Raw genomic sequence first — 22,621 nt, 5'->3', positions numbered from 1 at the left:
ATGTGCCATGCAAGGCAGAGCGCAAAGGGGCCTGGGAATGTGGCTTCTTGTGGACTCAAACAGGGAGCTGGGGATGCAGGTGATGGAAGGGAAGCAGCTGGGTGGCCCAGGCACAGTACCCGGCAAATAGTTTCTGCTCCCGTGTAGATAGCAAGGGCCCCGAATTCAAACTCTCCAAGATCTACTTTGTTATGTTCTGTAACCAACCTTCTCTAAATTGTAGGGCTTTCCTGCTGATTTCCCTTTTTTCCCTTAAATAATAAAAATAATGTGCTTTCTTTCAAGTGAGACACGTGCGGTTTAAGATAATTTCCAGAAAACTAGCTTTTTATTCAGTAAATTTGGCACTGCAGTTAACTAAGTGTTTGGCGCTGACTTAATAGGTAGCCAGATTGATGCTTTGCAGCTCACTCACCTCTCAAGGGTCACAGGACATGACTGCATTCTCTATGGCTAGATGCCTAGGATCTGTAAGCATCTGGAACATTATAGGCACTTCAAATCTCTTTTATTGAGAACCAGATGCTGACCAGGGGTAAGCTTTGGGTCAGTTTTCCAACATCAATTTCTGATAAAGTACTGGTGCTTCTGCTCCACCTCCCTCCAGAGCCAGCTATCGTTACTCTGCAGCCATCTTTATGCCTCACCTGTGTGTTCAGCAGCACTTTGACATGCGTCCCTCCAGTGTGGTCTCCTCCAGTCACTCCAGCCTGCAGCGATCTGTCTGAAACAGTCTCAGTGGTCACCAGTGTCGGGGACAGGGGCACAGCTCCATTCCCCACTTTCTGTTCCTCTGACTCCTAAAGTTCTCTTTTTCCTTAGAGAAAGGAAATTCCTTTAAAGCAGTGGTTCTCAACCTTCCTAATACAATTTAATACAATTCCCCGTGTTGTGGTGACCCCCAACCATAACGTTATTTTTGTTGCTACTTTGTAACTGTAATTTTGCTACTGTTATGAATAGTAATGTAAATATCTGTGTTTTCCAATGGTCTTAGACAACCTCTGTGAAAGGGTCCTTCAACATCCCCCATGGGGTCATGACCTACAGGTTGAGAATCATTGTCTTAGAGAATGGCATTCTCTTTTTTCAGGTGAAAGTTGGATTCATTCAGGGCTTCAACACAGAAAAGAATTCCAAGATGAGCCAGCAAGGATCAGAACAGGAGTTTATTAAAGAATGTTGGCAGAAGTTGTTGTCCTGCAAGCCGCTCCCCAGTAACTGCACAGAGGCTTAATAATTATAAATGATCAGCCAATAGCTCATGCTTGTTACTAGCTAACTTTTACATTTGAATTAACCCATCTTATCTACTCTTTGCCATGTGGCTTGGTACCTTTCTTGGTACATCATGTCCATTTTGTTTCTCTGAGTCTGCTCTAGGCTCCTCAGACTCCGCCCTTCTTCCCAGCATTCTCAGTCTGGCTTTCCTGCCTAACCTTATCCTGTTCAGCTATTGGCCAGTCAGCTTCTGTATTAAACCAATCACAGAGATATCTATTCACATGGTGTAAAGGAATATTCCCCATCTTTTCCATAGATCTTAAGCACAGGGATTAAAAGAAAGATGAATGCATAGAGAAAGAAAGAAGCAAAGCTAAATGTGGGTGTGGGCTCCTCAAGGAAGTTGTTTTTTTTTTTTTTTTTGTAAACAAAGCTGTAAGTATATTTACAAAGGGTATTGTCCAGACTTATGAATGAGAAGGGAGTGCTGAGGACTCAAGGTTGCAGATCCTATGTAAGCATAGTTTATTTACTGAGTTTGACATTTTTTGTTTGAGATGTCTCTAGAAAAACAGACTTCCTCAGTAGGCAGGTTTTCTTTTCTTTTCTTTTAAATCAATGGTGCCTGTAATTGCTGGCTTTTCCAGTAGGAAAGGCAGATTTGATCCCAGAACTCAGTGCCCCCGGCCTTCTCTCCCAAGCTTTTCTTCCTGTCTTCACAATTTTGTTGTCTTTCTATTCAGTCTCAAGTAGACTATAGGAAGCAGTTCAATGCTTTGAGAAGTCCATATCCAGCCTCTCCCAAGGATGCAGCCCAAACACCTTTGCATATGGTCAAAGGTCTTGCAGTTCTTGCCTCTCCAGGTCAGCTGCCTCCTTTGCCACACAATTTTTAGTTCTTTTTCTTCCCACAATGTACCATGCTTCCATTCACCTTCTGCTACTAAGACTTCTCCCTTCTTTGTCCACTGTGTGAGTTTCCTTTCTTGGAAAAATATCTGACATAAACAACTGAAAAGGAGAAAGACATATGGACTAGTGGTGTCGGAGGTTTCTGCCCATCACAGTGAGGAGGGTGTTGTTGGAGGGTATAGGCTCATGTATGCCCATTCAAATGGAGGCCAGAGGAGAACTGTGTACCCATGCAAATGCAAGTAGGCTGGTGCCATGTCTTAGCAACTAGGTACTCCACCATCACATCTACTTTTATGATTATATCCCAAAGCCATTTTCTCTGGGGGCTTTCCTTGGATATCCATGACATTATTAGTCACTGCCTCTTCTGGGTTATCCCTCTGTCTTCCTCTTGGCTAATTATCCCAGCAGGGTCTTGGAACCATGCTGGTTCCATAGACACTTGACAAGATTACATCTTACTTCAAAAGAAGGTTAGTGACTTAGAATTCTCTGAAAGGAAAGTGAAATATAGTTAAGGAACACCATCCACCTTATATTAAGGCAGGGTCTCTCTTAGCCTGGAGTTCACCAATAGCTTAGGTTGGCTGGTCAATGAGTCCTGGAGATCCACATGTCTATATGACAAGTGTGCACCACCACCCCCAGTATTTTTTAACTCATGTTCACATCACATGTTCTTTGCCAGATGAGCCATCTTCCCATCTCTGACACTTTATCTGGTGCTAGACATCGAACTGGAGCCTTGTATGTGCTAAGCATGTGTCCTAACACCAAAATGCACCCCCAAACTTTGAACACTTGTAACTACCTCCATTTGGTTGCTACTACCCATGACTTCCCTACCTTGTTGATATTTTTTTCTGGTAGTCGTGTCATATTTTTACAGTTGCTAACCTTAGAAACTAACAATTGCTTAAAGACCTATGAAATCCTAATCCCTAGGAACTTTTGTATGGTCCTGAGACAGAACAAAATTCACTTTCCTTTACAAGGCTGTTATGTTTAGGCTTCCAGTCTGCACATGCATCCTGCTGTCAGTGTAAGATTTCTAGAGCCTGTTTGGTAATGATTGATTGTTTAAAATTGGAAAGATGTGTCTAGGGAAAAGCAAATGCTTTCAATGGGAAATGAATTAGCTTCATGAAATTCACCTTTCTAGATGGAGACAGGCTGCATTCCTGAGTTTTTTAGAGACCACCAGGTCAAAGAGGGAAAGGGAGGAAACTACAAGTTTGTGTTTCTTGTGTTTGCAGTGGATTGCTGGATTGAGGCAGGCACCACATTCCAGAATTTCCACAATCCTTGAAATGTTCTTCAAGGGTGTGATCCAGCAAATTCTCAGTGACATTTATGGGGCCATACTTAGTGTGAAGCAAGGAGGAATTTTACAGGTTTTCTACAGATGGTAAGAACATGTCATAGTTTAGTTTAATAGGAGAAATGATGTTTAAGGGGATATCAAAGAAGATATGATTTTTCTTGGACTTTTCTGGTACTTAAGAACTACTCAGATGGCTAAGCATTTACGTTCATCAAGTCTAGCATATTAGATAGAATAGTCTTAAAGGTGACATGCCAGAAAGGTGGCAAAAATGTGTATGTCCTGAGTTACTGACTTTATTCCATTGATGGGTGATTTCTGGCCTCAGGGAAAATTTGCCAAAAAAAAAAAGATGTGTTATAAAGTTAGAATGGGTACTATTAGGGGCTAGAAGGAAACAGAGAGAGATGGGAGAGAGACCAAGACAGGGCAATAGTTGAATATGTTGGTAGATATATCCAATGAACAGTATAAAAATTTAATGAAGTCCATTCTTTTCTACCTTGTATACTATGAATATATGCTAACAATACAATAATGTACAAAGGAAAACCAATAATTAAAGTAAACATATGCTCATTTTTAGATATCTTGAAGAGATAGCACCAATTTTAAGAGGGTGTGAAGGAATGCAATTTGTAATTACAGCCCCTGCTTCTTTTCAGGTCTAGCTGCCAAGGCTACATTGTTAAAAATCAAGTGAGGACTGTTTGTGGGAACCTCTGTTTATTGCTTCCCTTTTCCTTGCTCTCATTCTCCTTTAGCATAAAATTGTGCGATTTGAGGAGAAAAATGTCTCCATGGGCACTATGCACTGTTAGCAAACATATGCATGGAAATCACCTGTGTAGAACTGGGTTTCACACCTAGACCTGGCTGGTGACAGCCATGCATGTTGATGGATGGGTGTTCCAAGCCTGGCCTGATGGTGGTCTCTAAAACATGCTAACTCCTGAGGGTGAGAAGCTATTTAGTGAGATGAAATACTACTCTGCCACAACTTCCTCCCTCACAATTCAATCATGGAAAATCCTTCCCCAGCGCTGTCACTGAAATCATTACACTCAGAATTAAACATGGTGTAATGGAGCCGCTGACAAGACCCTGAGGTCCTATTGACATGCCAGGTCTCACATTAATAACCAGCTTTCTGTATAGTGGAAAGGAAAGGACCTGCAAATTGGGGGTTGTTTTTGCCTCCCTTTGGAACTCATGTAATGACTGCCTGTTCCTGATTCGTTTTCAGATGTTGATGTGCAGCCATGTGACTTACCAAGTTAACATGGCTGCTCAGCCTTCTCCCTCCACTGCCCAGCCTTACTTTAAAAATGCAAACCAAATCTGCCTCAGCCCAAGCCTCCGTGCCTTCTTCTCTGCCAGCTCTGCCTTCTCATCCCTTTGATTCTTACCTCCGGTGCACACATCTATTATCTACCACTGCAAATTGGCTCTTCGTCCTTCCCCTCATATTTCTTCCAGTTTTGCAGCTTTGTTCTTTCCCCTTCTTCCACAGTTCCTGGTTCTTTCAGGACCTTCCACTTATTCCTTGAAGGCAGTAAGAAACAGAACAATGAGAACACTCTTCCCAGTGAATGATAGTGGCCCAATCTTTATTTCCCCTTCTACCGAGTTAGGTGACATCCATGCCTGGCTATGGATGGGGCCCATGATGTCCAGACCTTGTGCAGGCATTCATAGCTGCTGTGAATTGTTGATTGCTATGGATGCACCTTACCTCCCCCAAATGGCATTTCAAAGCCTTTTTTCTATTTTCTAGCTCTTACGTTCTTTCTGTCCATCCTTCCACAGTGCTCCTCAAGCCTTAGAGGGGATGGAAGAAATGACTTGTCTGAGGTTAAGCGTGCATCTATCACTTAGTCTCAGCACCTACCTTGTGCACTCATGAATCTCCACATTCACCACTGTGTTCACTACAAAGAGAGACTTCTCTGATTAATGCTGAGAGTAACAGTTACTCATGGGTACCAGCAAAAATATTTCGAAGAAAAGCTTGGCACTGTGGGAATTTAGCTCTATAGCAATACTCAACTCCCCTCTAGAGCCCATGATTTCCCTCAGCATGAGTTTTCAACAAGGTTTATAAACATATATTCCCTACCCTGGAATGTGTCTCAAATTTAATCAGAGAGTGGTTAGTTACCCTCATAATAGTCATACCACTATTGCAGAAGTGGGCACATCTTTCCTGGCAGATTTGTCTCATAGATCATAGATTTCAAAGCCCTTTGGAAATGCCATACATTTCAAATCTATATAGGCATTTGGTGGCATCAGCTTCTGGAAGGACTATAGTGATTGAATTATAGATCACATTTACCTGAAAAGATTGTCTTTAATTTCTACACTTTGTCCAGAGACACTGATGGCCTCTGGAGAGTAGCCTATGGGGAGGAGGAAACGTCACCCTAGCATGCACAAGGAAGAGGACTGTGCAGGAAAAGGAAGGCTGACAGAACAAGGGAAAACATACAAAAGTTACTAAATATGCTCTTAAAGGTAAATTGATGCAGGAACTCCTTGGAGGCAGAGCCAGTGTATCCCCAAGAGTATCTCATGTTTAGACAAAATCTGCAATGCTCAGATTGTGGCTTCTTGGCAAAGAACTATGCTTGAGTCTTTATTGGGTTGTGATCAGTATATGTGATACTTGTTCTGAGTTGTGGTTAATTGAATCTTTGGACACACAGGAAAGCACCAGGATCCTAATCTTTCTCCCTAGTATAATACCTCCTATTCAAATCATTATTTTTATTAAAATTAAGCAACCTTATGGAATTGCACAGCAGTAACCTAGGAAACTACTTTCTTTGGAATGCTCTTATATATTCCTATCAAATGACTCTGTTCAGACCTTGGTCACTAGAGAAGCTGAAGTTAGCTTTGTTTCTGGAATTTCCCATATGCTGTATATAGGACAATTGAAGTAAATAAACTGCTATGGAAGATTTCTATCTGCTTCCAACCCAAATAATTTACAATCTTACTTGACTTATATCTTTTTTCAAGTCAAGAAGAAAGGGATTTATTCTATTTTAAAACAGCTATGATTTGATCTTTCTTGCGAATTACACAGCAAATTAAATTATAAGCCAAGGAGTTAAAGAATTATGTGAGGTTAACTTTCTATTTATAGCTTTGAAAGTCAGAGGAATTTAGTTCTGAGGTTAAAGACCATGCAATAAGAATTTGGTCCAAAATGGGAGAAATAAGAGGAAAATAGCATATGCCTTGAAATAGCTTATGCATAAACTATGATGAGCCAGGAAAAATTACAAAATGACCTCCTGTTTAAACTTCAGTTAAAGTAACAGCTTAGTAGTTTAAGGTGTTTGTTATGCATGATGAATTATGTACTAAGGATTTTACATTGATCTGGGCCTGATGGAACAAACCTGTAATCCTAGTTACTCAAGAGGGACTAAGGCAGGCCATTTACAAGCTCAAGGCTATCCTAGACTATAGACTGAGTGAAACCCTACAACAAACAAATGAACAGATAGATACCACTCAGGATAAAGCATTTCAATGACGTGTTTTATTCTGCCTTCTTGTGAACTCATTAGTATGAACACTATTTCCCCCACTTATAGATGAAGATAAAGACAAGAGAATAAGAATGTGGAAGTTTTGAGGTTGCCAGGGTGAGAAACAGCAAAGCCAAGATTCAAACTCAGCTCACCTTCCAGGATAACTTCAATTCTGAACCCTAGCCTGTGGCATAAGTCTCAGGCACCAGTGGGCTGGCAAAGAACACAGGCTTAGGTTGAATATAAAAATGGTTGCATCTGAATAACCTGGAAGTATAACCCATTACAAGTGATAGCTTAACAAATACAATGAATAAACAGAAAATATTGACCTCTTACCCTAAAAACAATGGTGTATACTTATAATAGTTGCATTTTAAAGGTTTTTTCTTTAATTAAAAACTATTATAACTTTTAACAGTAAAATTTCAGGTCCTGATAACCCCAAGGCACTGTATAACCTCAAGGTACTGTTTTGCATTCAAATTGGTGTTTCAATGTCATGATTGAATTCATTGGTGTGATTTGAATATAATTTGTCTCCTCCCAAATATATGTTAAAATTTAATTTCCATTATGAGGTATTACAAGAATTGAAACCTAATCTGAGTATGGGAGCCTTTGGAAGTAGTCAGGATTAGATAGGGCCTTTAAGTCCTACCCTTAAGATTAAACACTCGTGATTTCATAACAAGAGAAAAAGAGCATCCTTGTGACCCCCTGAGCTGTGTCAGGATTGGTGTGACCCCAAGAAACCTCTTTTCTTTGTAAGTAAATTACCCAGTCTGTGCTGTTATAGTACTAGCAACAGAAACCAGGCTGAACTATCACCAACAAAGAAATATCTTCCCAGGAAGTGTTATCTTTGTAATGTTTTTATTAGTTGGCAAATTAGAGCCCTGAAGAAATTAGGAGAATCAGCTAATATCACGCCTCTGGGAAGCAGAAGTGAAATTCGTACTTATTCTAAAACTTTAAGTCTAACAGCATTTTCCTCCTTCAGCCCCAAGATTACAAAACTGGAACAAGAGGTCTGAGAAACCTTTTTTATCTTCCATCCTTTCCTTCTCCTCATAGGTCGCTACCCTCAGGAGAACAAGGGCACCTACATCCCAGTACCTGTAGTATCGGAGCTGCAAAGTGGAAAGTGGGGGGCCAAGGTCATCATGAATGAGGACAGGTCTGTGCGGCTTTCCATCCAGTCTTCCCCTGAATGCATTGTGGGAAAATTCCGCATGTATGTTGCAGTCTGGACTCCCTACGGCATCCTGCGTACCCGCAGAGACCCAGAAACAGACACATATATTCTCTTCAATCCTTGGTGTGAAGGTAAGGGGCAAGTACTCATCTTTAAAAGTTTCCATGGTCCCAAAGCATCTCCTCTGAAGGAGTAAAAGGGTTACTCCAAAGAACGTGTCCCTTTCTGACTCTATTAGTTACTTTTTGTGTCATGAGACCAAATACACGACAAGAAGCATCTTGGAGGAAGGATTTATTCTGGCTCATTGCTGAGGGCAAAGTTCTCCAGTGGCAGGGGTGTAGTGGCCAGGCACAGTACGGGTGCAGTCAGGAAGCGAAGAAAGAAGATGGCCATGGTTCAGCTGGAGTTCTTTCCCCCATTTTATACAGTCTAGAGACCACATTTAGGGCGGGGCTTTCTGGCCCCACTTAAACCTCTCTGGAAATGTCTCCTAATGGTTCTAAAACCAGTGAAGCTGGCGTAGACTGTTTTCCCAAGATTGAAAGTGATAAAGATCCACGATTTACCCCTCAGTGTAAGTGTGCTGCTACACACTTACTTCAGTAATTAATTAAAGATTGTTCAAAGTTGCATAGTGGGCTCATAATGGACCCATGGTATCATCTGAGTATATTATTTGTTCTATAAGCAAAAAAAAAAAAAAAACTTATTAAACTAAACTTTCAAAACTAATAGAACCCAAGACTCTACTTAAAAAAAGAATAAAGTCAACTATATAAATATCAGAACTAACTTCATCACACTAATTCAGGAAGAGAAAGCTTAAAGGATATCACATAGTTACTTTCCTCATGATAGGTCTATGTTGTACAAACAATTGGCCTGCAAATATAGATAGGTAATGATATTTTAACATAATATTACTTAGTCTCTCATGTTATTTTGAATTATTTCCATACACTGCAGAAGTTTAACCTAGTTATATTTAGATTACTGAGTTGGGGTCAATGAGTTCTTTACCAAGTCAACTTAAAACCTAAAATTACATAGGATTTTCTCCTGTTCCCATTTATGTCATTTCATTGCCCCCAGCTGCTTCCATACACCATGTGGGGCTGAGAGCGGCATCTGGTGTTAGATCTGTAGCAGCGGAGCAGTCTGAGATCTAAGAGCTGAGAGCAGGAAGCCACTTATAGCAGACTATTAGATTATCACTCCTGGACATCTTCCAAACATGAGTCTGTGCTATTTTTTTCATTTTGCATAACCCTTTGTTTGAAAAAGTTGCTTTGGATCTAGATTTTATGATGTAGATGTAGACAATGGTAGGACAGCAATGCTTTCTACTCCTGTTAAACATATACCTAGATTTCTGTCCCTTCACTTAACTCTTCCAGTGATCTTGGCACATGGAACCTGGCTGATCCACCCACCAGCTCTCATCATCGCCTACTCAGCACTCGTATATATATATATGACTCATGTTCAAGATTGATGTGAGCAAGAGATATCACTTGGGCCATGTGTAGCTTAAAGATGGAGTCCTGTTTATAGAAATCTCATCAATTATATATAAGGCATTTTGAACTGAGACATGGTGTGCTATTTGTGGAGATGGGGAATTGAGGTGCCAACTAAGGGGCTGAAAGTGAATTAGAAGTGATAGCAGAAATGACCTGCAAGTATGTGAATCTGAAGAGGAGAGTCAGAGTGCATTTGAGAGTTATCCAGACCTAGAGAAGACACCTGGACAAGGGAGGAGGGAAAGACAATGCAGGAATAACAGCATTTGGGAGTCCTGTAGAGAAGCTAATAAAGGAAAGTAAGACTGAGAAATATGTACAAGAGCTAAAAAACTAATATTTTAAAAGTCCACATTTACACAATTAGTCAGGAAGTTGTAACTGATTTTCTTTGCACTGAAAAAAGACAGTCATAGGCTTCGTGTAATTAATTACCCAGGATGTCTGAGGAATGACATGATCTGCCCAAAGTTTAATTTGTCACAGCTTTATGGATTGTCTCAGTCTTGTGCTATGTGGCCACTCCCCTTAAGAAAAACAATGTGTTAGTGGTTTTGCCTGATGTAATGATTTCTCAGATGGGATCTCTGGAGGTAAAGATCTGTAAGCTTTAACTGCTTCATTGCATTCTGGATCTGCTTTTGTACGTATGGTTAAACAGCTTCTAGATACTTCCATTCAGAATGGTGCTTAGTGACAAGGTGTCCTGTGCCCTAAATACCCTGCATCAACACAGGGGCCTCCCTTTGAATCTCTGTGCCGAGAGAGAATTGAAGGAGGGTGAGACTAAAACTAGAGAGACCCATTTGACAGCTGTGCATCAAGACGAAGATGGCAAAGGATTTAACTGTGGTGGATGCAATGGAGCTGAAAAAGGAAATGGATGGGAGATCAGTTTTGGACTTAGAACATTGGTTGCAAAGGAATTAGAGATTAGTGGAGAAACAGAGAGAAGAGGTAAGGAGAGATAAGCAGATGTCTAGTCTGGCCAACTGGGTGGATGACAGTTGGAAATGGGAAGGCTAGAGAGGTGGAAGGGATAATGTAAGGACATTGAGAAATGATAATATAGTTGTATCTGTAAGACATCCAACTGAACACATCAAGTAGGCATTAGAATAATAGGGTACAGAAAAGAGGCCGATGGGAGGGGTCTTCTCAGGGGTTCTCCACCCTAGAGTCACGTTGGAACTTGTTCCCACAGACTAAGTAGGTCAGGGACTGTGCTTCAGATTTTGTATGTCTCCCAGCTAAGCTAATGCTCATAGGTGGAACCACATTAGAGAACGGGGGGGAGGGGGGAGTTATGTAATACTCACAAGACCATAGCATTGCAACCCAGAAGGGTCTCACTTCCTCACAAAACCGTTAGCTCCTCCTTGAATCTAATCTCAGTCTTTCTCGCCTCACTGCCTCTTCTTAGTCTCCCTCCCCGTATTTACCTCCCCTCCTCTCCAAACTCTTCTCTCCGATGGTCTCCCAGAAGCAAACTCTTTCATTTCTCATGGAGAGGGACTTGGCAGCTTTTTTTATTTGATTGCTATGCCCATCTTTTGGGGAACTACATGCCTTTGGATAGCCATTCCCTACAGAAATTATCCAGTGCTAACATTTAAGACAGTTTCTTAAGCACCTTCTCTCGATGTACATTGAAGACTCTCATGGGAAGGTGTCTGAAACAGGAGTGAGAGGTCCCATCATTTCATTGGTTATGTGACTTTTCAGCCTGGCACCCAAGGCATAACCCACAAAGGAGTTCTGTATGAAGATCCTCCCACATACACTAAAGGGCCCCCAGGGACTGGTAATCATGGCACTTATGTGTGTGTGCATGCTGATGCATTAACAGGGGAATCACTGAGTCCCTAGAAAGTGTGTCATAAAAGGGATGGGCCTTGGCACAAGTGGAAAAATTAACAAAGATAAAACTGTGGAATCAGAGTTAGGTGCATCAAGGTACTTACTGGCAATAGGACATCCAGGTGTGTCAGCGAGGACTAATGTGGCAGTGCACACTGGGTTGACAAATGGCACCAGCACACACATTTGAGAGAAAATATTCAGCTGTGCTCCTGGGGGCCCTTCCGACTGCTCCACATTCATAGGCAATTTATCCTCCTTAATCACCAAATCATTAAAGGGGATCGATAGCAAAGGCAGCCTGGTAGGGGCAGGGGTGGATGCAAGGAGAATTCCTGTGCAGTGTTTAAGCTAATATTGCCACCAGAGCTTCTGACAGGGAGCTCTTCTCTGATGTTGGACTCAGAACTGCTCCCACGTAGGAAGTAGAAGCGAGTTGGGCATTTATTGTGAATTTGTCTTGTCTGACCACCGAGGAACTATGAATTATTGAATGTATTTCACTATTTAAATGTCAAGTGTTCCATTTTAGTAGTGTGACATCACTGTCAGGGAGTGGGTTCTGGAAGATTTAGATTTCTAGTGATTTTGTCTAATACTATGTCTGGGTCAGTATTTAATGTTTATCTGGGCCATATCAGTATGTGGGTATTGACTATACATTTCAGAGGGTCCTCCACTCTTGACAACTTGTCCCCATCCTTAACTGTCCCTTGCTTAATTTAACCTCACATTCCCAGCACCCCACATAGTGCCTGGGTACATAGTTAATGCTTCATAAATGTTTATAGCATTTATTTAATAACTCTAAGGAAACAGATGTAGGTTCACCAAACCATATCATCACTACAGATCAGGCATAAGTGTAATCTCAGACCTTACCATATTGTAAAGAGAAAAAAAATATGGGGGACAGTGGTTGAAGTACATGTCTGAATGATATGTATGCAGATTGCTCTATCAGTATTCAATACCAAGTTAGCTTCTAGGATTTTTGCCTCATTTATTCCATAAAAAATTTTCATTTCCTTTACAGCAAGTAAATTGAATTAATTTGATGTAAAGAAATGAATGCTTGCCCTTTATTGGATATTTTTGATGGAGATGAATAAATATGGCCAGCCTGTATTTTATTATTAAATCCACCTTTTGACTACTTGCTTAGTAATTACACATGGTCATTAAGACCCTTCAGTACAGAATGGACTGGGATTCTCAGAGGAATCATGGCAAATAGCCCCTGCTCATGGAGGCCCTTGAGCCCACATTCCGAATTCAGATTAGAACCATTTATCCATCAATCCACAGATGTAGATGGTATGTCTTGCCTTTGGCCATGACAACACAGTAACCTATGCATGGTACAACAACACTACTTACTCATTTGCAGATATTAAGGGCATGGGGCTTAATTCAGCACTAGGGACAGGCAATGGGAATGACAGAATTTTGACTTCATAGAGATCCTAACAGGTTTGACAAGTGAGGAGCTAATAACATCTAATTACAAATATAAAAACAATAGTGCTAAAATAAGTCAGGGCCAAACAAGAGTATAAAACAGGGCCCTCTGACTAAGTTAGAATTGAAAACAGGGCAAACAGTGGCTCATACTTAGCTCTTAGACCACCATTATGTAGTAGCCTGTCAATTACCAGATCAGCTCTCAGAATATTATGATGCATGTGCTTGCCTAATCATGACCCAAAAGTCCACAGAGCAGGAACAGAATATAGCATGTTGATGGACAATTAACTCTGGCTCTACATGGCAGTGCAGCAGGGCCTGTGGGCAAAATCTCAGAACATGCACATGGTTTCAACACTCTTTGAGGTTCTAGACTCTACTTTGGTTATGGAAATTACTCTCCATTTTTCTTTTTCTTCATTCTTTTCTCATATAATACAGCCCCGACCTCAGCTTCCTCTCCCTCAATTCCTCCCATTACCCCCCACATCTCCTCAACCCCAGATCCACAGCTCCTCCATTTCCATTCAGAAAAGAGCAGGCCTTCCAGGAATATCAACCAAATCAGTCAGGGATATTGCATATCAAGTTGCAAGAAGACTAAGCATAAACCCTCATATCAAGGCTGGATGAGGCAACCCAGTAGGAGGAAAAGGGGTCCCAGGAGCAGGCAAAGGAGTCAGAGTCATCCCCACCCCCACTGTTAGGAGTCCTACAAAAACACCAAGCTAAATGACCACAGCATGTATGCGGAGAACCTAGCTCAGACCCATGCAGGCTCCGTGACTGACACCTCAGTTTCTGTGAGCCCTCATGAGCCCTGCTTGGAAATTACTCTTGACGAGAACAGGATGAAAGCTAAATCACTTATTCCACAATCTAAACCATCCCTTCTTTTCATACCAAGTTGTGGTAATATTTTATTTCTCTAATAAATAAAGCTTACTTGGAGATCAGAGGACAAAGCCAGCCACTATATTGAATATAGAGTTCAGGAAATGGTAGCACACACCTTAATCCTAGCATTCAAGAGGCAGAGCAGAGATTCATCTGGATCTCTGAGTTCAAGGCCACACTGGGAACAGAGCCAGACATGATGGCACATGCCTTTAAATTCCAACACTAGTTAGCCATAAAGGTCTGGAGGTCTATACAGACAGACAGGAAGTGACAGAGCTGGACAGAAAGAGGAAGTGATACAGCTGGATGGAGAGAGGAAGTGAGATGGCAGGGACAGAGAGGATATGGGTGTGAGTATACAGGAAATGGCTCTCTCTTGGCCTGAGGATTTCCTAGAGTAAGAACTTGTGGCTGTGGCTTGTTCTTCCCCTCTGATCTCTTGGCTTTCACCCCAATATCTGGCTCCTGGTTTTTTATTATAAGACTGTTTAGCAATTTGTCTTACATCAAGTGAGCATCATTTGATGTGGCCATCAGAAGAGAGCCCAGGTAGCTCACAGGAACATTTCTATAAGATAATTCTGGAAGGAGTAAAGATGAAAGAGTGTTTAATCCTGCATTGGCTTGTCTTATGTCTAGGGGAAACTTCCACCCTTTGCAAAGTATGTCCAAACGTTGTATCTTCCTAGCTTGTGTGTTTTGGAAAACATGACCTTTGGGTTTGGTGATGCACACAAGTAATCCACGCTTAAGGGAAGATGAAACAGAATTGCAAGTTCAGGGCCAGTCTGGGTTATATGATGAGTGTTTTCTCCCCAAAGAGGGAGAGACAAAGCCAGGAAGGGAAGGGAATTATAGAGGAGAAGATGGAAAGGGGCAAGGAAAGGAGAGGAAGGACAGGGTCACCCTCATTCATCAGAAGCTCAGAGTCAGAGCTCAGGGACTAACTGCCAGCTGAATTGATGAACAACACCCCAAGAGGCCAGGATAGAATTGTTATGCTCATATTTCAAGGAAGACATAGACCTTGTGATGTCACATAAATTTGTTAAGGTCCTACAGAAAAATAGGAAACAAGCTGGGTATCTGGACAAAACCTTGAGTATCTGGACCCATTTATAGCAATGGCTGTATTTTTAAGGCAGAAGCTATTTGTAACTAACTGGCTTTGTGTATTGTGCTGGTTAAATTTTTGTCCATTTGACACAAAGTCATCAGATGAGATGGTGCGCATGTCTGTGAGGCATTTTCTTGAAAAATGATTGATCTGAGAGGGTCCGGCCCACTGTAGGCAGTACCACCACTAGGCAGGAAGTTCTGAGTTATATAAAAAAGCAGGCTGAGCAAACCATGGGGAGCAAGTCATTAAGGAGTGTTCCTCCATGGTCTGCTTCAGTTACAGTCTTCAGGTATGTTCCTACCTTGATTTCCCTTTGTGTTGAAAGCTTTAAGGTAAAGTAAACCATTTCCCCTACAAGTTTTGGCCACAGTGTTTATCATAATAGAAATTAAACTAGAATATATATCAAGAGAAACATTAGATGGCCAGCAGACACATTTCTGTGACCACTTGTCAGTGTTGGAAAATCATGTCCTTAAAATAAATTTTTAAAAAAGGAAAATAAGGTTGAAAGCTATAATATCAAATGAATTTTTTTTCTCTAGAAGAAAAAAAAGAAAAGAAATTAAAGCATGCCCATACAGGCACAGCATCCCTCAGAGAATACAGCTAAGCAAAGAATTCCTGACATTTTCTTTGTAGAATTGCTTCATGAATAATAGTTTACTTTTGGAAGGCACATAAACTAAAAAGTCCTCAACCAGCCAAACCAACAAAGTTGCACACACCAAATAAACTCACAAGTTGGTGCATGCTGTAGTATCATACACCATGTTGGCAGAGAATGATAATGGCCCTCTGGTGTCTCATCAGCCTCCTTCCATACTGAAGTTAATGGCCACAGAGCAAGGGACTCCTGAATGGCTACAGTAGACCATCAGGATGGAAGTGGTTTGGAACCTTCCAGAATAAAAGGCCAGATTCTGGAATTGGCTTTCTTTGTGGTCCAGTGTGTTCCAACCATTGGAGACAGGAAGTTCTCCCTAACATGCCTTTGGGGCACACCACCAGCAGGTTGATCTCTCTTCTGATTTGACTGGAGATGGAGAAGCATATTGTGACACCAATCTGGAGACATACTTGCTGTGCAGATGAAACCACTCCCTCTGACAGGATTGTGTGTACTCTCTGCATCCATGTGCTCAACTTTACACAAAAGAGAGGTCAAGTGATGAAAAGGGGCTTGGCCAAAGGAGTTCTACGAATCTGTGTCTTCTCTGAAAGAGTGACTGATACCCTTTGCCTTCTTGAAGGGCCTGAGATGTTGTTATTCCTAAAGGATTAGAAAAAAGACCAAACCGTGGTAGAAATGCCCTGTGTGGCAGCCTTTCTACCACCATGATTTCTTTGCTCCTTCAGCTATTGCCTTGATAAGCTCATGCACCTTGGGGCACTGGACATGAGAACTGCTTTAACTTTAAAACTGTATAAATACCAGAAGGAGTTTTTCAGCCTATGCACTGATGAATAGCCTCCTTCTCCCAAAGGGGCTATATAGATACTAAAGATCAATGGACTTGGCATTTTTCCTTACATGTCTGCTGTAAAGACTTTCTTATGCTGGCTGGGTGGGAGGCCAGTGGTAATGTCCAAGAGGATGCCTGAAATCAGGATTATATGTGAGTCTTAAATTGTTTTGCAGCCCACAGTTTTCTTTTTAACTACCTCAGAATTCCCACCAGAGGAACAGTAAAATAAATGAGGTTGTCATTCTTTACTGCTTGCCACATGTACAGAGTTAGTCACCCTGGAAGGGTGGGTATTTACAAGGCATTCTGAAGTGTTCTGTGACATGTCTGCTGGGGAAGATGAGTGGAGAGACTGAGTGGTGTCCACCAGTGCCATGCTATGTCATCTGTTTACCTCCAAGTTTAATGCTAATGATGGTCCTTAGCCAAGGGTTACTTAGAACCTACACATACACACTGTCTATTTGATAAGTCCAAATTGTTGGGCCTCTACAGCAATGAATTAGTTGTTAGTTTGTTTTCTTGTGCACAGAGTCCTCTTGACTAAGTAGGATCCAGCTTTCCCTAGGAACTGATAAAACTCACTGCCCCTTCTGAAGTCAATCCCTAATAAAACAACAAACATTAACTATTAAAACAAAAACAACCACTGACAGCCAAATATAAGCATGATTGCATTTTCCTATTTTTATTAGCCTTTCTAAAATAGGGAGTTTGGGGAGTTTCCATAGTGATTTTTTTAAAAAAGTTACTCTGAACAGCTGTATTTTAAAGTGACAGACCTGAATAAAACAGGGGACATAAAGTGCAGCCTTCCACCTTCAATCTTCTTTTAAAATCATAAATAAATTTGAAATTAAAATTGGGGTTTCCTGTTTGACTTCCTTGCCTTGTTGAGGATTCATGATTATGCCTGCCTGGCTTAGATAGGATTTAAGTTCGGGTACCCTGGTGTGGGCCACAGAACTCTGCCTGTTCACAGCTCTCAGGTGTATAGCATCCCATCAACAGTAACCCATGGCACAATGGGAAATTCTTCATTTTCTTGGACTTCTCTCACATTCCAAGCAAAAAACGTTGTGTTTACTTCTTAGTTTTGCAGCAGGGGTTTGCTCACTTCCTACTGTCCTTACCTTGGTGCTGAGTACTGGGGACAATGACCTGCTGCTTTGGTGGTGTGGGAGACAGTTATCAAAAATAGTACAATGAAATCCATTTATATAGCTCCCAGACTTTACAATAACCATGGCATACATGTTATACATGTGTACACATGTAGTCATGTAACACATGATCTCATGTCTGTCAATAGCCATCTTGAATATACAATTGTAGTCCCATAAGGTTATAGCCTAATGGCATCATAACTGCTTTAATTTCTATGAGAACACTTCATGATGTTCAGAAAATAATGAAGATGGCTAATTAAAATCTCTCAGAATATATCCCTAATATTGACTGTTACATGACTATATAACTATGATAACAAAATCAACAAGAGTTCTTGGTTGCCTATTTCTTAACCAAATTTTACCAATCTAAAATTTGCTTTATAGATTTTTTGTTATTGTTCAAATTAATGTCTATAATTTGAACTTATTGGCATGTCTTCAGCAATCCTCTTCATTTATTTATTTGTTTTACCACAAACTCATTGCTGAAACTGCATTATCATGTAGAACTTGCCATATTCTTAGTTTGCTAATTCTGAGCCTTGATATATTGAAATATGTTCCTATAACCCCCATGGCATTTTCTGCTAAGTAGTTACTTATATCTAAAGACAAAATAGAATTCACTCTCAAACATTCTGGCTATTTTCTTGGTGGAGTAAAAACACTTCCTCACTCATGCCAAGCATGGATTCAATCAATAGATATGGACATTTAATCAATAGAATCAGATTTCATTGCACTTGTGCATCCATTACAAAGCTCTTCTTTGAGCTAATGATATTAACTTACTTCTATGATTTCATTAGGAATTACAAATAGCGATACCTAACTCTCTCATTCTTTCTGTATTAACATCTGTTGGTTTGTTGCCTTGGGGTAAGAGTCTTTTCTCATTTCTCTCTGTGTTTAAATTAGTAAGCTGATTCGTAGCACTTTATGAAGATGACCAATGCACTGGAAAACAATATTAATTCACAAATACTGAAATATCGGATATCTTCTACTCGTTACTAGCTTTTGCTTCTCCAGCATTGGCTACTCCTTTGTCATGGCCCCTGGGATCTTTGATGATTTCCTCATTTTGTGTCAGGAAGAAGAGTTTCAGCCTACTCTCAGGTTTCTTGCCCCAACACTGTAACAAACTTTTTTTTTCATAAGAATTTACCTTGCCTCTTGTCCTAGTTACTATTCTATTACTGTGAAGAGACAACATGAACAAAACAACTCTTACAAAAGAAAGCATTTGATTAGGGCCTTGTCAAAAATGTTAGAGAGTAAGTCTATGGTGATTATGGTGGGAAGCAAACATGGTGCTGGAGCAGTAGCTGAGAGCTCTTCATCCTGATCCATAGACAGCAGGCAGAGAGCCATGGGGCCTTGCCTGGGCTTTTTAAACCTCAAGTCTCTCTGCCCAGTGACAAATCCCCTCGAACAAGGGAGCAATTCCTAATCCTTCCCAAAGAGTTACACTGACTGGGGACCAAACATTCAAACCTATGAATCTATGGAGTCCATTCTCATTTAAACCACCACACCTTTTCTCATATTTTTCTTATTCTTGAACTTTTTATCCAAGAATTTTTCAGTTGTTCTAGTCATACTCACTGTGTTCTTTCTGGGTTCCCCAATGATTTTCATTTAGTATGCATATATTTATTCATATTTTCAGCCTTTTCAAGCAACATACAGTAATAATGGAAGTATATGAATCCAGATTTTCATATCTGACTGAATATATTTCACATTTGACTTTTTTCCACATTTAAGTTTTGCTTTGTTACAGATTCAGTTTCTATTATCATTAAAGTTTCTTCCAAGTATATTTCAATGGCTAATTGTTTTTAATATTATGTGGGAGAGTTGGAGAACATTTCATAATTTTTATATTTCTTCCACTGTAATTATTAGTGTATTAAGCAATTATACATATTTTTATGTACCTCTGAATTATTTCTACTGGATAGATAGATACATGCTCTAGAATGAAGGCCAGGTCACTAATGAAACAGTCACCAAATAGTTGGTTTTTTTTTTTTTGAAGTATTTAGCTATAATCTTGTCAGTAGATTGGCAATATGGCACATATTAGCTGATATTGGGTATTTTTATGTTCAAATCCACTAGTATACATATATTTGTTATAAATTTCACTTTAATTATTTTGTAGTTTTAGATTACTATATAATAAATGATGTTTTGTGTATTTACCTTCCATTTGCAATTCTTCCTTTATAGACTGGCTTTCATTTTCTAATTTGCTTTTATGTATTTTTGGAAGTCTTTTTCAATTTACCAGAATTCTTTAGATACAGGGAAATTTTGCCAACATTTGTAAATAAAGAGCAGTTATTGTTGGAAGTATTTCCCTTGTTTGTCACATGCTTTAAAGTTTACAATATCTAAAATACAAAAGTTTTATATTTACAAGTAAATAAAATATTTAATGTATTTCCTTTGTGCTTTTAAAAAATGTTTTGATTTAGATAAAGATGTAACACCTAGAACTGAGTATAATAGTGTATACCTATAGAACCAGTGGGTTACTAAGGGTTGGAGGGTCACAAGAGATAGGGGGACAGTATGGTGAGAAAGCAATCATAGACAAAAGCAAGGATGCTGTGACAGTGACATGTATGTTTATTATCTTGATTGGATAATTGTAAGACAAATTTGTACAGTTTATTAGACATTGAAATAGACAGTCATGCCTCAGCACCCACAGCACCTGCTCCTCTGCAGGGTAGCAAAATCCAAGGACAGTCAAGTCCTTATTTTAAATGATGTCCTATTTGCATGGAATCTACACATACCATTCTGAGCATTTGGACCCCAATAACATGAAAGGTGCCCCCTACACCACACAAACTCTCTTATGCTCTCTTGCTTTCTCTCTTTCTTCCTCTGTATGTGATGATGTATGTATGTGTATCTGTGTGTGTGTATCTGTGTGTCTGTGTCTGTGTATGTGTGTGTGTGTGTGTGTGTGTGTGTGTCTGTGTGTGTGTGTCTGTGTGTGTTTGTGTAGTTGGAGAGCTTCTCTCCAGCCCCTGCCAAGCCCTATTAGTCCAACAACCCATTTAAAAAATAAACACACAGACATTCATATTATTTAAACTGCTTGGCCATTAACTCAGGCCTACCATTGTCTAGCTCTTACTCTTATATTTAGCCCATTTCTATTAATCTATACTTTGTCACGTGGCTTGTGGCTTACTGGTGTCTTTACATGTTGCTTCTCCTTGCAGCGGCTGGCAGTGTCTCCTCCCAACCTTCCTGTTCCCAGCCTCCTCCTCTTCCTTGTCCCGCCTACCCTATCCTTCCTGCCTGGCTACTGGCCAATCAGCATTTTATTTATACAGAGTGATATCCACAACATGTTTGCATGAATCCTTGCAAATGGGAAGAAAGAGGCAAAGACTAGGAAGAAAAGCTACAAGAAATTGTTGGTAACCGTACAAAGGAATTCCCAAAGGTTTTGGTGAAAACCATAGGAGAGGATGGGATGTAAGCTGACCAGACCCAGCAAAGCCTGTCAGACCCCAAGCTGCTTGTTATTCCCCTGAGGATCCCATTAGGTGCCGTGCAGATTCTGACTCTGTGAGACACAATGACAGGCTGATAGTTTCCTCAGCCTATCAAGGATACTATGCTGCTTATTGTTCAGCCATTCTTTGAGGAATGAGGGATCCGGTATGGCTTTGACTGCTATGGGAATCATGGGGGGTAGCTAAAATACGAAACAAGACTCTGATGTCTGCATCTCATCCTACCCTGGAGGTTCAGACTTAAGGGATGCAGAGTTCAGCATGGACATCCTAGTCAATTTGCTGTTGCAGTGACAAAATACCCAAGACAAATCCATTTAAAGGAAAAAAGTTTTATTATTGGCTTATGGGTTGAAATGTTTTAATCTATGGACACTTGGACCATTGCCTTTGGGCTATGATGAGGCAGAACATTGTGGCAAAAGTGCCTGGTGAAAAACCTGTCCATGGTGGCTGGAAAGTAAAACAGAGAGAGGAAGGGACTAGGGTTCCAAACCCCATTCAAATGTACTCTCTCTGTGACCTTACTTTCTTCCATGAGGTCCTGATTCATAAAAATTCTATGATCTCCTGATACTGCTACAGGCCACAGACCAAGTTGGGAATGCATGGGTCTTTGGAGCACATTTAAAATCCAAATCTTCACATCAAATAAGGAACTTATTCATTTATTTACTTTTTTTGTTTTCTTTTGTGTTTTTGTTTTTTGAGACAGGGTTTCTCTGTGTGTAGCTTTGCGCCTTTCCTGGAATTCACTTGGTAGCCCAGGCTGGCCTTGAACTCACAGAGATCCGCCTGGCTCTGCCTCCCGAGTGCTGGGGTTAAAGGCATGTCCTACCACCACCTGACTTATTTACTTATTTTTCCTTTGAGAATTTCATTGGTAAACCTCTCCAGGTGATTGTAATGTTCAACCAAAGTTGAGCAATACTACATGCAATAGAGAGATTTTTCTTTAATGAACCAGAGAATAAAGAGGACATGACTCTACAGGCTAATACAGATGAGAGATGACCAGAAAGATTTAATAAACATTACCCTCAATCAGAGCCAATATTGACCCTATTTTAGCTAATGCAAATTTATCCAGGGTCATCTACTCCTGTGTGATCCTCCCTATGTGGAAGATGCCTTTCTGGGAATGGGAAGATGTACCAAACAGATAGCTAGCTAGGTAGGTGGGAGCAAGGTGTTCTTGAGAGTAGAGCCACCAGAAAGGCCTTGCCATGGCTGGAGCTAATTGGGCAGGTTTATTGGGCTCACACACCTACCATTGCATTCACAAGGACTTTTCATCATGATAGAACCATGTATGCCCCCTCCTTCAAACCAATGGGTCACAATGAGGAA

At 40.5% G+C, this 22,621-nt stretch overlaps 1 protein-coding gene across 1 annotated transcript in view; it reads left to right on the top strand.

Annotated features, from left to right (window-relative positions):
- The window catches only part of F13a1 (coagulation factor XIII A chain), a 163,161-nt gene that overhangs the window by 38,564 nt on the left and 101,976 nt on the right, over positions 1-22,621 (top strand). The window contains exon 4 of the mRNA XM_036186755.1: positions 8,089-8,340. Within this exon, the coding sequence (XP_036042648.1) occupies positions 8,089-8,340 (252 nt within the window). The remainder of the gene's footprint in view (positions 1-8,088; positions 8,341-22,621) is intronic.

This window comes from Onychomys torridus, chromosome 5, assembly GCF_903995425.1.
Source record: "Onychomys torridus chromosome 5, mOncTor1.1, whole genome shotgun sequence".
Classification (NCBI taxonomy): Eukaryota; Metazoa; Chordata; class Mammalia; order Rodentia; family Cricetidae; genus Onychomys; species Onychomys torridus.
Note: the sequence above shows the minus strand (reverse complement) of the source record. Positions and strands in the feature narration are given on the sequence as shown.